The following is a 16,322-nucleotide window of genomic DNA, read 5'->3' on the forward strand; positions in this document are numbered from 1 at the left end:
GGTGCCTGGGTGGCTCAGTGGGTAAAGCCTCTGCCTTCGGCTCAGGTCATGATCCCAGGGCCCTAGGATCGAGCCCCGCATCCGACTCTGCTCAGCGGGAAGCCTGCTTTCCCTTCTCTCTCTGCCTGCCTCTCTGCCTACTTGTGATCTCTGTCTGTCAAATAAATAAATAAAATCTTATAAAACAACAACAACAAAACCGTCCAGCCCTTGGCCCAACAGAAACATAAGGAATTTAAGTTAGAAAGTGACTTTTTTCCATCCTGATTACAGACAGTATGTACTGGGTGATGTTTATTTTATTACCAGGGCGGGGAGCACACCCAAATGGCCTCGCTCTGGCCCAAGCAGGGTCCCCCTTCCTTTCCGGCTCTCCCGCTCCGGCTCCCAGGATCTCAGCGTGGACCAAGACGGCAGGTGCCGCTGATCGCAGGCTTCGCTCTCCTCCAGCTGAAGCTCGTCTCTGCGCTTGCCCCATAAAGCCGGCCGGGATCAGCTCCGGCCCCTCGCCGGTTCCTGCGGGCCTCGGCTCTGCGGTCTGGTTTCAGAAGACGGTTCTTAGAGTGCTGGTAAAGTGAAAATAAGGTGGTGAGTTTTCCCCCAACTAAACACCTAAACTTTGGCCGATGCTGCCCTTTTTTAGTCGTTTAAGGTCAAGAAAGTCCTTTTCTAAGCAGGGAAAAGCCATGCCAGGGGCAGCCTCCGTCTTCTCCTCACCCCCTGCCCCAAACTCTCTATGCTTGTGGTGATAAAGCTAGGTCCCCCCAGAGATGCTGCTTTCACCACAAGCCAATCCTAGAATTGTTTTCAGAGGGGCCTTTTAGATACCTAAGTTCCTGAACTGTCATTTCCAGCCTTAGTCATTAGGCATGTGTGTTAGTGGAAAGCAGTTATGGGGTTTTGTAGACACCCAAGAACATGGGACCACCTGAGGTTTTTTTTTTTTTATTAACATATATTGTATTATTTGCTTCAGGAATACAGGTGTGTGAATCCTCAGTCTTACAGAATTCACAGCACTCACCATAGCACATACCCTCCCCAATGTCCATAACCCACCACCCATCCCTTCCGCCCACTACCCAGCAACCCTCAGTTTGTTTCCTAAGATTAAGAGTCTCTTGTGGTTTGTCTCCCTCCCCGAGGATCACCTGAATTCTTGCATTTAGAGATTTCATGTCCTCTCCTCGTCTCTGAGAGGAAAACCAGACTTCATATGATCAGTGAAACAGAAGAGCCCAGTGAGTTTTTAGAAGTGTATGTGTGACTATGCTATTTCAGGAATTGTTCCAGTATGAGATGTTTATAATAAGGTTGGTGTGACCCAGCCAAGGAGCTTAATATAACACGGTTAAGTGAATGGTGGGAGGGGAGAGTCCCGTTCTGTGCCAGCTTGCATTAATTAGTAATCAAACAGGTTTGCTGATGAGACTCGCTGAGCAATTACTAAATCTGGGACTTGTGGTTTGCAAATCATTTTGACTAACAGCTGCCATCACCTATCTTAGGACAAGAAAAAGTAAGCGTTATTTTATCACACTACATATTAGTCACAAAGAGACTAAAAACAGTGTAATTTTGACAAATATAAAATTTACCGGTTAAGTCGAAAATCATGTTCTGCCCTTGTATCTAGGCTCACTAAAGATGACTTTCCTGGGAACATCTCAGTGACTGTTTCTTCTGTCTCCATGAAGAGTTTACTGCCATCTGTTAGTGAAGGCCTCTTTTGGCAAAAGGAATTTGTTTATCTACATACATACACAGATATTTGTAAAAAACTTTTTACATCCCTTACTTCAGAGTTATGCCTTAAATCTCCAACTGGGACTTGGGTGAAATATTTGCCTAAATTTCATAATTAAGTATTGGATGATTATTTAGGTATGTCTACCTCATCTAAAGTTTTGAAGTTTAATGTTCAAGAAATAATTGTTAGTAAAGGGAGAAAATGCTTAAATGGTTAGTAAAGGTAAGATAATTACATTGTCAACATAATCTTTTGAATCAGAGTTTGATTCAGGAATCTAAAGAGCTTTTGAGCTTTTTGAATGAACTCAAATCTTTTTTCAAGGATGTTATTTTTGTATCTCTATTTTTTTGAAGAAAAGAAATCCAACTATTTCTTAGTGATTGAAGAATATGGATATTGAAAAATGTAAATTATGCCCTTATGTTTGTCTATTCCTAAAAAATGAAATATTCTCTGTACTGCACATAAATAGTGAACTTATTCTGACTCCTTTAGGAAGTCAGAACAAATGTAATAAGATTTCGTTAAATCTCAGAGTATAAATGCCTAGAACTCTGCAGTTACATCACTGGTGAAAATTAAATATATAATGAGTAAACTTACTTTAGGTAAGAAATCACATTTAAAAAAAATTTTTTTTAAAGATTTTATCCATTTAAGAGAGAGAGCACAAGCACAGGGAAGGGGCAGAGGGAGAGGAAGAAGCAGACTCCCTGCTGAACGGGGAACCTGACGCAGACCTCAGGCCTCCATCCTGGAACCTGGAGATCATGACCTGAGCCAAAGGCCCATACTTAACCAACTGAGCCACTCAGCACCCCCCCCCCATCACATTGTTTTATAGATGTTTCCAGGCCTCAGAAGCTTTTAATCATTGCTTTGGATCAGGGAGGTGGTTGAAAAGTGCTGACTGAAGAGGTTTACTATATATATTAAAGCAATTCAGGCAATAACAATAACGAGACTCAGATTCTAGAAATAAGAACAATGAGGCGTAGTTCAATCAATGAGAAATAAAACACATGAAATAATTGGTTTAGATAATCTCTAACATTATTTTATATTCAGTGAATGTGAATCTAAACGGAAATTCCCAGATTTGCAGTCCCAGTGTTCTGTTTATAACCACGGACTTAGCAAACAATATAGCATTATGCATAGTGCGAGATGCAAAAGAGAGGCCTTTAATTTTTCCATCTTCACTCCCAAACTAGGATAACCCCCTCTTCTATGCTCCCAGAGCCCCTGGCACTTTTCTTTCCCAGTGTGTAATGATAGAGTTCTCTCTGGGCTTTAGGGTTGCTAGATTTATCTAATAAAAATACAAGAGTCTCAGGGCGCCTGGGTGGCTCAGTGGGTTAAGCCGCTGCCTTCGGCACAGGTCATGATCTCAGGGTCCTGGGATTGAGCCCCGCATCGGGCCCTCTGCTCAGCAGGGAGCCTGCTTCCTCCTCTCTCTCTCTCTGCCTACCTCTCTGCCTACTTGTGATCTCTCTCTGTCGAATAAATAAATAAAATCTTAAAAAAAAAATACAAGAGTCTCAGTGAAATTTGAATTTCAGATAAATGATTTTCCAGTATAAGTTTTTCCTGCACAACTTTTGTGACATATATTTAAAAAAAATCAGCCCTTTATCTGAAATTCAGATTGTTTTAAAAAGATTTTATTTGACAGCACAAGCAAGGGGAGTAGCAGGCAGGGAGAGGGAGGCTCCCCACTGAGTAAGGAGCCTGATGCGGGGCTTGATCCCAGGACCCTGGGATCATGAGTTGAAGGCAGAGGCTTAACCCACTGAGCCACTCAGGCACTCCTGAAATTTAGATTTTCTTGGACATCCTGGATTTAATGTGTATTCCCAGTAGCTTACTGGTTTGATTCTGAACCTCCTGCAGACTACAGGACTTAGGAGAGTAGATACTTTCTGGAGCAGAGGTATTAGCACTTTCTAGGTACTTAATAAATATTGGTTGAGTGCCTAAAGGTCTGAGTGATATGGAGTACAACTGAGGTTCAGAGAATTAAAAAAAAAAAAAAAAGCATTTCTTGGAGCATCTGGCTGACTCAGAAAAGCATGTGACTCTGGATCTCTGGGTTGTGAGTTAGAGCCCCACGTTGGGTGTAGAGGTTACTAAAAATAATAAACTTAAAAAATGAACACTGCCCTTTGGGATTTCTACAAGTGTGCCATCTTTACACTGTAAATAGTCAATCAACTGAGAGAAATAAAGAGGAAAATACATCTAAAAGAGACTCCAGTGGTGCTTGTGTGACTCAGTCAGTTAAGCATCTGCCTTCGGCTCAGGTCATGATCTCTGGGTCCTGGGATGGAGCCACACATCTGCCTCCCTGCTCGGCAGGGAGTCTTCTTCTGCCTTTGCCTTTTACTCGTGTGCCCTCTCTCTCAAATAAATCTTAAAAAAAAAAAAAAGAGAGAGAGAGAGAGAGAGATATTCCAAGCAGCTGACCCTGCAAATGTAATTAACTTCCATTTTTTAATTTGCAGTTAGTACTTTTTCAAAGATCGCAAGTTTGACTTGAGCTTTTAAATGTTATGGCAGATTGCAGCTAATCTCTTCTATTGAGATCTAAAACTAAAAAAGAGTTTGGATGGGACTGACGGGAGAGGTTTCCAGGCCACATATGGAGGAGGTGGCCCAAATTTCGAAATCCTTATCACATCTCTTTGTTCTGCTTTATATTAGAAAAAGCAAAACAAATCAATTTTGAGAATGTTTATTAGCTCATGAAGAGCCAAGGTCTTAAGTGTACTCTAGTTCATAAACCACGGAGTGGAGGTCACTTAGGTGAGTCATGGAAGTTTTGCAAACAGATAATAAAAGGAGAAAAATGCCTTGGACAAACAAATAGAAATGCATGTCTTCTGTGCGAGAAACATTAATCTGGCTCAGTCACAGATACCCACAAGGCAAAGCCTTTCCCTGGGGCTTGATCAGCCTCCTACCTTAGTATCCAAGAAGGAGGGTAGACAGGATCTGAGAGTTTGAAGTTCCAGTTTTAGGGTTTCTATTAGCCTCATGCCCAACCTGTGCTTCCATTCTCTGACTCTTGAAAGGAAAACCAGTTCTTTCATATTGAGAACATTTGTAGATACCTAAACAGTCTTATAAGACCTTTTGCTCTCTTCTGTCATTCCCTCTACATCACTTCCTACCTCCCAGTGGAGAGATGAAAAACAGCTCCCATGGGGCCAGGGGAAATTCTCCAGAAAATGTGGTAGCTGTGAGGAGTTGAGGGTCTACACTCACGAAAGCTGGGGGAAACGTCTACAAGCCTGGTATTTGTGTATATCATATACGACTGCGGATTACCAGTAATGCTTGTAACAATGTATTGTGTACCTAGAAAAAAAAAAATCACATCATGGTTTTTTTTTTTTTTAAAGATTTTATTTATTTATTTGACAGAGAGAAATCACAAGTAAGCAGAGAGGCAGGTAGAGAGAGAGGAAGGGAAGCAGGCCCCCTGCTGAGCAGAAAATCCGATGTGGGACTCGATCCCAGGACCCTGGAATCATGACCTGAGCCGAAGGCAGCGGCTTAACCCACCGAGCCACCCAGGCGTCCCACATCATGGTTTTTTAATACAAGAATTAAAATTGTTTTTGAGGAAACAACATGCATACACAGTTTAAACAATCAAAGGATAGAAGTCAAAGCTTAAATGGCAAACATGCTGTGCAGTTATAAAGCCTAGGAGAGAACAGAAAGAGTAGATTCCAACGAGTATACACCAATTCCAGAATTGCCATAGAGGAATGTGTTTTAGGCTTGGCGTTGAAAAATAACCCTTGAGTACATGGAAAGGAGGGTATTGTCAAGTGGCAACACAAAGGTTATGATCATGACTGATTAGTAAAGGATTCTGCTGGTAGGAGCTTCATTGGCTGGAGCTGTCTTCTTGAAGTAAATTATGTCCTCTTGAAGCCAGATTGTGAGGATTTTTGAGTGTCCTCTTTTAAATACCAGTCTTTCCAAATACCCCTTCCAATTATAGTTCTTCTAAAATTTCTCTTCCTTTTGTTCATTTTCTATGAGGGGATTTTTAAAGAAAGATCTATGAATGGAAATCTTAAGGTCCTAAAAATCATCACTTTGAAACTAGCTATTTGTAACTGTTCAAAGTACTGTAACTCTTTGCCTAGGCAAAATTTTGGACTTCTTTCCACAGGGCATATGTAGTACTCATTAGATGAGAACCAGAACAGTACTCAAACAGGAACTGTAAGCAACTTCACCATCACCATCATATGTGACATATTATTATAAATGAAAAGCAATATGGTTAGGAGTCCAGCCTCTGGAGTGGGACAGCCTGGGATCAAATCTGGCTCCAGCACTTATCTGGGGTGATTTTGGGTGTGTCTTATTTTCTCTTTACCTGGAAATGGAGATAATAGTAATGTCTACTTCATAGGGTTGTTTTGAGAATGAAATGAGTTGATACATATAAAGAATATAGTACCATGCCTGGCACATGGCACATACTTTGCGTGTGTTGGCTGTGGTTATTTTCAGGAAATTTGAGTGCCAATTAAACACATGGGAAGTTGTTTAAACCAATTGTTTAAAGACCTCTTCATTCCTCCACAGCTGATTTAGGACTAAATAGCATTGCTAGATTATTGTCAGGACAGTGCTAACTTAAAGAAAAACAACATGTCTACTTCTGCCTGCACTTTAGCCACTTCACCGGCATGATTGGAGGAAGATCAACAATGACCACTGTGAGGAAGGTCACGGACAAGCGGCATAACCCAGTGGAAAGCATCTGTAGAAAAATCAGAGCCATCCAAAAGAGAGAAGACCTTTCAGATCCAGTTCGACAGATTCTCAAATACCAGTCGAGCAGTCTTGATAGTCCGCAGATTAACACGGAGAAAGATATTGAAGATGTTCTAGAGAATATGGCGACCACTCCTATTCCGTCGCCCAACACTTACTTCTCAAGTACCTCGAGAGATGATGCCATCATTACAGCTCCTCAAATAAGGTCTCCAAGAACCCCATCCTTTTCTCATCTCCGCCCTCCTGAGAATGCCACATATCCTGTTCCTCTCACCAGTTCTGAACACCTCTCAAGGCCAAGATCTGAGAGCTGTCAGAATTCTACATCCTGGGCATCACAAACCAGGAAGAGGGAGCACTTCTCTACCAAGGATTTGAATAAGCATTGTGAAAATCATTTTAATGCCTTAACACTTGACTTTGATTCAACCTTTGATAAAAACTCTGAATGTCTTACTCCTCAGGAATCAATAGTGAAAAAATTATCTCTAAATGAAGCTGGTAAATATTAATCTTTTAATGTTCTTCCAATAAAGCAATAAGCATATCACTTCCTGAATACCCAAGTTAAAAAAAAAAACAAACCCAATCCACATGATTAAAATTTGGATGAGAGCATCCATCTTTCCCTTTTTAAGTATGCTTCTTTCTCTCTTTCAAAAATTTTATTTTTTGGGATGCCTGGGTGGCTCAGTAGGTTAAGCGGCTGCCTTGGACTCAGTCATGATCCCTGTGTCCTGGGATCGAGTCCCACATCGGGCTCCCTGCTGTGCAGGGAGCCCGCTTCTCCCTCTGCTTCTCTGCCTGCTATCTCTGACAAATAAATAAAAATAAAATACTTAAAAAAAACTCTGAGAAGTACATTAAAATTTTTTTATTTTTTAAAATTATTTTTAAAAATTTTAATAGATGTTTAGTTGACCTGTTAATTTCAGGTGTACAATATAATGATTCAACAGTTATATACTTTATTAAGTGCTCACCATGGTAAATGTAGTTAATGTCTGTCACCATGCAAAGTTATTACAATATTATTGACTATATTCCCTATGTTGTATTTTTCATCCTCAAGACTTACTTATTTTATAACTGAAAGTTTGTACCTCTTAATCCACTTCACCTATCCTGTCACCTACCTCCCCTCTGGCAATCATCAATTTGTTCTCTATACTTTTTTAGTCTAATTTCTTGTTTTATTTTGTTTCTTAGATTCCACACATAAAGTATATGTTGTTTTTGTCTGATTTATTTCACTTAGCATAATGCCCTCTAGGTCTATCCATGTTATCCTGAATGGCAAAATTTTATTCTTTTTTATGGCTGAGTAATATTCCACTGGGTAAATATGTCAATTCTCCTTTATTCATCTATCAGTAGACATTTAGATCAGTTTACTATCCCACCAATAGTTTATAAGGGCTCCGTTTTTCCATATCCTTATCAACAGTTGTTATTCTTTACTTTTCAATACTGACTGGTGTGAGGTGATATTTCATGGTGGTTCTGATTTATGTATCCCTGATGGTTAGTGATGTCAGGCATCTTTTCATGTGTCTGTTGACCATCAGTATGTCTTTGGGGAAAATGTCTATTCAGTTCATCTCCCAATTTTTCGATTGGGTTATTGGGTTTTTTAGAGTTGAGTTGTTTGTTATTTATATATTTCAGATATTATCTTCCTACTGGATATATCATTTACAAATATCTTATCCTATTCAGTTCATTGCCTCTTCATTTTATTGATAGTTTTCTAAGCTGTGCAAAAGCTTTTTAGTTTGATACGGTCCCAATACTTTTTTCCCTTTGTTTCCATATCCTGAGGAGAATGATTCCAGAAAAATATTGCTAAGGTCAATTTCCAAGAGTTTACTGCCCATGTTTTCTTTCAGGAGTTTTATGGTTTTAGCCTTTACGTTTTGATATTTAATCCATTTTAAGTTTATTTTTGTGTATGATATAAGGAGCTCGCCTAGTTCCATTCTTTTCCATGTAGTTGTCCAATTCCCCCAGTATTATTTACTGAATAGACTATATCTTTATTATACATTCATGTCTCCTTTGTCATAGACTAATTGACAATGTAAGTATGGGTTTATTTCTGGGCTTTCTATTTTTCTAGTGATTTATGTGTCTGTTTTTGTGCCAGTACCATACTGTTTTGATTACTACAGCTTTGTAATAGAACTTGAAATCTGAGATTGTGATGTCTTCAGTTTTGTTCTTCTTTTTCAAGATAACATTGGCTACTATTTGAGATCTTTTGTGGTTCCATATCATATAAATTTTAGTATTTGTTCTAGTTCTTTGAAAAAAATACTTCTCAAAAATTTTAGGTAGGTAACCTATAGTGCAGTATTGTTTCTGGAGTAGAATTCAGTGATCCTCACTTACAACACCCAGTGCTCATTGTCACGGGTGCCCTCCTTAATACTCATCACCTATCTAGCTCACCACCTACACACCTTCCCCCATCAACCCTCAGTTTGTTCCCTATAGCTAAGAATCTCTTATGGCTTATTTCCCTCTCTCCTTATTTTTTCTCCTTCCCATATCATCATCTGTTTTCTTTCTTAAATTCCGCCTATGAGTGAGAGCATACGGTATTTGTCTTTCTCTGTCTGGCTTACTTCACTTAGCATAATATACTCTAGCTCCATCTATGTTGTTGCAAATGGCAAGAGCTCATTCTTTTTGATGGCTGAATAATATTGCATTGTATATAAATATACCACATGTTCTTTATCCATTCAATAGTTGATGGACAATTGGGCTCTTTCTGTAGTTTGACTGTTATTGATATGCTGCCATAAACATCAGGATGCATGCATCCTTTCGAATCTGTATTTTTGTATCCCTAGTAATGCAATTCCTGGGTCGTAGAGTAGTTCTATTTTTAACAATTTGAGGAACCTCCATTCTGTTTTCCAGAGTGGCTGCAGCAGTTGACATAACCACTAACAGCGCAAGAGGTTCCCCTATCTCTGCATCTTCAACACACCTGTTGTTTCTTGTGTTGTCAATTTTAGCTATCCTTACAAATAGTAGTACCTTGATAGAGGTCACTCTAAGTTTATAGATTGCATTGAATATTATGAATATTTGAACAATATTAACTCTTAAAATCCATAAGGATGGTATATCTTTCCCTTTTTTGGTATTGTTTTTAATTTCTTTCCTCAATATCTTATAGTTTTCAGACTACAGGTATGCCACCTCTTTAATTTTATTCCTAGGGAAATTATTCTTTTTGATACATTTGTAAATTGGATTATTTTCTTAATTTCTGTTATTTTGTTATTGGTGTGTAGAAATGCAACAGATTTCTGTATATTGATTTTGTATCCTGCATTCCTGAATTCATTTATTCTTCTAAGAGTTTTTGCTGTAGTCTGTAGGGTTTTCTATATACAGTGTGACGTCCTCTAGAAATAGTGACAGTTTTAATTTTTCCTTACCAATCTGGCTGACTTTTATTTCTTATCTGATGACTGTGGCTAGGACTTCCAGTTCTATATTGAATACAAATGATGAGAGTGGACACCCTTGTCTTGTACCTAATCTTAGAGGAAAAGTTTTCAGTTTTTCACCATTGCCTGTGATGTTAGCTTTGGGTTTTTCAAGAAGGCCTTCATTATATCGAGATATGCTCCCTCTAAACCTACTTTGTTGAGACTTTTTTTTTTTTAAATCCTGAATAATGTTGTACTTTGACAAATGCTTTTCCTGCATCTATTAAGATAATCATATGGTTTTAATCCTTAATTTTGTTAATGTGGTGTATCACATGGATTGATTGATGTGTATAGAATCATCCTTGCATCAATGAGCTAAATCCTACTTGATTATGTGAATGATCCTTTAATGTACTATTGAGATCAACTTGGTAATATCTTGTTGAGGATTTTTGTATTTATGTTCATCAGAAATATTAGTCTATGGTTTCCTTTTTTGTAGTGTCTGTCTGACTTTGGTGTTCGGGTAATGCTATCCTCATAGCATGAACTGGAAGCTTTTCTTTCTCTTATATTTTTTGGAATAGTTTGAGAAGAATAGGTATTAACTCTTTAAATGTTTGATAGAATTCAACCATGAAGCTATCTGCTCCTGGACTTCTGTTTGTTGGGAGTTTTTTATTACTGCTTCAATTTCATTACTAGTAAGTGGTCTGTTCAGATTTTCTGTTTCTTCCTGATTCAGTTTTGGGAGATTGTGTGTTTCTAGGAATTTATCTGTTTGTTTGTTTTTTTAATTTTTATTTTCTTTATCTAATTTGTTGGTATACAACATCTTGTAGTCTTTTATAATCCTTTGTATTTCTGTGATATCAGTTGTAACTTCTGTTTCATTTCTGATCTGAGTCTTGGCTTTTTTTTTTTTTTTTAAATAAGTCTGGCTAAAAGCTTATCAGTTTTGCTTATTTTTTCAAAGAACCCAGCTCTTAGTTTCATTGATCTTTTCTATTTTTTTTTTCCAGTTTCTATTTCATTTATTTTTCTGTTGCTCTACTTCTATTTCCTTTCTTTGGCCATCTTTGGACTTACCTTTTTTTGCCTCTAATTCTGTTAGGTGTAAAGTTAGATTATTTTGTTTTTAAATATTTTATTTATTTATTTGACAGAGATCATGAGTAATCAGAGAGGCAGGCACAGAGAGAGGAGAAAGCAGGCTCCCTGCAGAGCAGAGAGCCCGATGCGGGGCTGGATCTCAGGACCCTGGGATCATGTTCTGAGCTGAAGGCAGAGGCTTTAACCCACTGAGCCACCCAGGTGCCCCTAAAGTTAGATTGTTTATTCGATATTTTTCTTGTTTCTTGAAGTAAGCCCATCTTGCTATAAACTTCTTTCTCAAAACTGTTTTTGCTAAGTCTCAAAGCTTTTGAACAAAGATTTTGTGTTTTCCAATTTCATTTTTCTCCAAGTATTCCTTGATTTCTCCTTTGACTTCCTCAAGTTGTATACTAAGTTGACCCTTAAGTTGTATACTAGTATACTGTTTAGCCTCCAAGTGTTTTGTGTTTTTTCTTCTTATAATTGATTTATAGTTTCATAGTACTATGGTTGAAAAAGATGTTTGGTATGATGTACAGTCTTAAATTTACTAGTACTTATTTTGCGGCCTAATGACATCTATTTTGGAAAATATTCTTTTTTTTTTTTAAGATTTTATTTATTTATTTGACAGAGATCACAAGCAGGCAGAGAGGCAGGCAGAGAGAGAGGAGGAAGCAGGCTCCCCGCTGAGCAGAGAACCTGATGTGGGCCTCGATCCCAGGACCCTGGGATCATGACCTGATCCAAAGCCAGAGGCTTTAACCCACTGAGCCACCCAGGTGCCCCTATTTTGGAAAATATTCTATGTGCACTTGAATGCATATTTTGTTTTTGAATGGATTATTCTGAATCTGTTAAGTCCATCTGATAATATGTGTTATTTAAAGCCACTGTTTCCTTATTAATTTTCTGTCTGGATGATCTTTCTATCGATGTGTGCTAAAGTCTCCTACTGTTATTGTATTACTGTCCCATTTCTTTCTTCATGTTTGTTAATAATTGCTTTTTGTATTTAGGTGCCCTGTGTTGGGTGTATAGATATTTACAATTATTATATCCTCTTGTTAAATTGATCCCTTTATCATTATATAAATGGCCTTGATTATTTTTTGTTTCAATCTTTTTTTTTTTTTTTTAAAGATTTTATTTATTTGACAGACAGAGATCAGAAGTAGGCAGAGAGGCAGGCAGAGAAAGAGGAGTGAGCAGGCCCCCTGCTGAGCAGAAAGCCTGATGTGGGCTCGATCCCAGGACCCTGGGATTATGACCTGAGTCAAAGGCATTCAATCTGTTTTAAAGTGTATTTTGTCTAAGTATTGCTACCCCAGGTTTTTTTTTTTTTTTCCTATTTGCATGAAATCTCTATTTCTACCCTTTCACTTTCAGTCTTTATCATTTTAGTTTAGGGTGTCTTGTAGACAGCATATAGATGAGTCTTGTTTTTTATCTATTCAGTCACCCTATGTCTTCTGATTGGAGCATTTAATCTGTTTACTTTTAAAGTAATTATTGATAGGTATGTACTTATTGCCATAGTGTTTATCATTTTCTGATGGTTTTTGTAGTTATTCTCTGTTCCTTTCCGCTTAGTCATCTTTCACAGGGAAGAGAATTTCTTTAGTGTGCTTGGATTTCTTTCTCTTTATTTTTGTATATCTATTATAGGTTTTTGGTTTGTGGTTACCATGAGGTTCATATATAACCTCTATGTATATAGTTGTCTGTTAAGTTGATGGTCACTGAAGTTCAAACACAATCTAAAAGAACCACAGTTTTACTCCCCTCCCTCCCACATTTTATATATATGATGTCATATTTTACATCTCATTATATTGGGTATTTCTTCACTAAATTTTTTAGGTACTTTTACCACTTTTCTTTTTTAACCTTTCTACTAGCTTTATAAATGATCTAATATCTTCACTCTATATTTGCTTTTACCAGTGAAATTTTTCCTTCTATAATTTATATCTAGTTATGACTTTTTCTTTTTCCATTTGAAGTCCCTTTAACATTTCTTTTAAGGATAGGCTTAGTAGTGAGGAACTCCTTTAACTTTTGTTTGTCTGGAAACTCTCAATCCTGAATGATAACCTCGCCATGTAGAGTATTCTTGGCTGTATTTTTAACCCCTTTCAGCACTTTGATTATATGGTGCCATTCTCTTTTGGCCTGCAATGTTTCTGCTGAAAAATCAGCTGATAGCCCCATAGGTTTTCCCTTGTACTTGTTAGATCTTCTCTTGCAGCTTTTCAGATTTTCTCTTTATCTCTAATTTTTGCTATTTTAATTATTATGTGTCTTGTCAGTCTTCTTGGGCTTCTTGTTTGGGGCTCTCTGTGCTTCCTGAATGTGGATGTCTGTGTCCGTCCTTAGGAGAGGGAAATGTCCAACTATTATTTTCTCTAATATGTTTTCTGCCCCCTTCTCTCTTCTCCTTCTGGGATCCCTATAATGTGTATGTTGTTATGCTTGCTGTTTTCTAAGAACTTCCATAACCTGTCCTCGCTTTTTGAAGTTCTTTTTTCTGTTCAGCTTAGTTGCTTTTCACTACCTTGTCTTCCAGATCACTGATCTATTCTTTTGCATCATCAAATCTGCTGTTGATTCCTTCTAGTGTATTTTTATATCTGTTATTATATTCTTAAGCTCTAACTAGTTATTTTTTATATTTTCTATCTCTTTGTTGAAGTTCTCAATGAATTCATCAAGTCTGGTGAGCATCTAATGACTGTTACTTTGAACTGTTTATCAGGTAGATTGGTTATTTCAATTCATTTAACTCTTTTTTCTGGGGGTTTGTCTGCTTTCATATGGTTCATATTCCTCTGTCCCTTCATTTTGCCTCACTCTATTCATTACTATGTATTAGGTCAGCTATCTTCTAGTCTTGAAAGTAGGGGTCTTATGTAGAACATGTCCTGTGAGGCCCAGTAGCAATCCCACTGCTAGTCCGCAAAGTGTTCCAGAGGCGCCTCTTGTGTGGGCTATGTGTGCATTCCTCTTGTGACTGGGTCATGACTGCTGCTGGTCCTCTGGTGGGAAGGGCCAGCCCTTAGCCCAGCTGTCTGCGAATTATGGCTTCAGGGCTTGCTCCCAGCCCAGCTGAATGGATGGCCTGGCTGCAGCTGCTGCACATGTGCTTGTGGGCACAGTTATCCTCAGGCTGGCTGTCTGTGGTGTCCAACTTTGACTGCTGCAGGTGCATTGATGAGCATTTTTTGCCTGTGGTACAACTGACTGAGAGGCCTAGCTACAGTCACTGTAGGAATGCTGGTGGGTGTGTTTAGCTCCTGGTGCAGCTGAATGGGGTCTTCGTTGCAGCTATTGAGGTTGCACTAGTGGATTGGGCTAGCTTCTGGGAAGGTTGAGTGGTAGGCCTAGCTATAATTGCTGTCACTATGCTGGTAGATGGAGCTATCTCCCCCACTCTTGGGGCCAGAAGTACCACTGAAGGGGCTCTAGTCCTGCTTGGTATGATAGGGCAGTAGTTGCTCTGAAGAGACACAGGTTCCAAGGGAGGCTGCCCTGCCCACCTCCAATATGGTGGGTCCAGAGCTGATTTGGGGAGGCACCTGCTGGGGCAGTTCTGCAGGAGAATACCTGCATAGGGTAAGTGGAGCTAGCAAGGTAGATGGAGAGTGTCAGAACTGGTATCTCCAAGTGTCAGACTAGCTAAGCTGAAAGGATGCACCTCATCCCAGAGAAAGCTCCTGTAGGTCCCTGACCCATTGACACATGTCCTAAAATTAGTACTCTTTCATGTATATCCCAAACACTTTTCAAACTGATGAGCCTTGGGCCAACTGATGCAGTGCACTGGCCCTTTAAGAGCAGAGATTTGGTTTCCTGTAGCCCTCTATGATCGTCAGAGTTAAGTTTTGATGATTTTCAAAGCCAGATGATAGGGGCTTGCTTTTACCATATGGGTTCCCACACCAAAGGTTTGGTTGTCGACTGTGTCTCTCCTCTCTTCCCCCTCTTAATGTGACCTTCTCTTTATGCTTTTAGGTATGGAAGATCTCTGCCAGTATCAGGTCATTAACAATAATGTAAATAGATGATTAATGCATATTTTGTATGTTATATGTATCATATACTGTAGTCTTTCAATAAAATAGCCTAGAGAAAAAAATGTTATTAAGGATATCACAAGAAAGAGACATTTATGGTATTGTACCACATCTATTTTTAAAAAACATATAGGGATTGACTCATGCAGTTCAAACCCATGTTGTTTAAGGGTCAACTGTAATTGTTGCCTTGGTGAGTCTGTAGGAGGAAGCGAGCTCAGGATCCTACTCTGCCACCTTCTAGCAAGACTCACCCTTTTTTTTTTTTTCCTTAAAAGAAAGTCTTACACGTGTCATATATTTTCTATGCCTTTAGTTAAAAATCTGATAGAAATTCCAGGCTGTATTTATAATCATAATCATTGATATTTCTTTACAGATCTGAAAACAGACTTTTTCTCTAGGACAAATTAAAACATCACAATGGAAATACATAGATGTAAGGGAGTTAAAATTCATATGGTTCCCAGATGGCTTCCTAAAGACTACCATTTTAACTGTGTGTGTGTGTGTGTGTGTGTGTGTGTGTGTGTTTGCATGCGCGTGTGCACGTGCGTAGGTGTAAAACCTGTAAGAAAGTGTAGGCTTTATTGTAGAGCCAATAAGGTAGGCCAGGAGAGAATGTATTTTGCAGACCAATTTATTTTTATTTTTATTTTTTATAAACATATATTTTTATCCCCAGGAGTACAGGTCTGTGAATCACCAGGTTTACACACTTCACAGCACTCACCAAAACACATACCCTCCCCAATGTCCATAATACCACCCCCTTCTCCCAAACCCCATCCCCCCAGCAACCCTCAGTTTGTTTTGTGAGATTAAGAGTCACTTATGGTTTGTCTCCCTCCCAATCCCATCTTCTTTCATTTATTCTTCTCGTACCCACTTAAGCCCCCATGTTGCATCGCCACTTCCTCATATCAGGGAGATCATATGATAGTTGTCTTTCTCTGCTTGACTTATTTCGCTAAGCATGATACACTCTAGTTCCATCCATGTTGTCGCAAATGGCAAGATTTCATTTCTTTTGATGGCTGCATAGTATTCCATTGTGTATATATACCACATCTTCTTGATCCATTCAGCTGTTGATGGACATCTAGGTTCTTTCCATAGTTTGGCTATTGTGGACATTGC

At 38.6% G+C, this 16,322-nt stretch overlaps 1 protein-coding gene across 1 annotated transcript in view; it reads left to right on the plus strand.

The window, feature by feature from the left end:
- The first annotated feature begins 265 nt into the window (after nt 1-265).
- Nucleotides 266-16,322, plus strand: part of IRAG2 (inositol 1,4,5-triphosphate receptor associated 2) — a 135,361-nt gene continuing 119,304 nt past the window's right edge. Inside the window, exons 1-2 of the mRNA XM_013047815.2 lie at nt 266-588; nt 6,456-7,066. Of these exons, the coding sequence (XP_012903269.2) occupies nt 6,469-7,066 (598 nt within the window). The 5' untranslated portion in view covers nt 266-588; nt 6,456-6,468. The remainder of the gene's footprint in view (nt 589-6,455; nt 7,067-16,322) is intronic.

Source organism: Mustela putorius, unplaced genomic scaffold (genome assembly GCF_011764305.1).
Source record: "Mustela putorius furo isolate JIRA1106 unplaced genomic scaffold, ASM1176430v1.1 tig00537227_pilon_pilon_pilon, whole genome shotgun sequence".
Classification (NCBI taxonomy): Eukaryota; Metazoa; Chordata; class Mammalia; order Carnivora; family Mustelidae; genus Mustela; species Mustela putorius.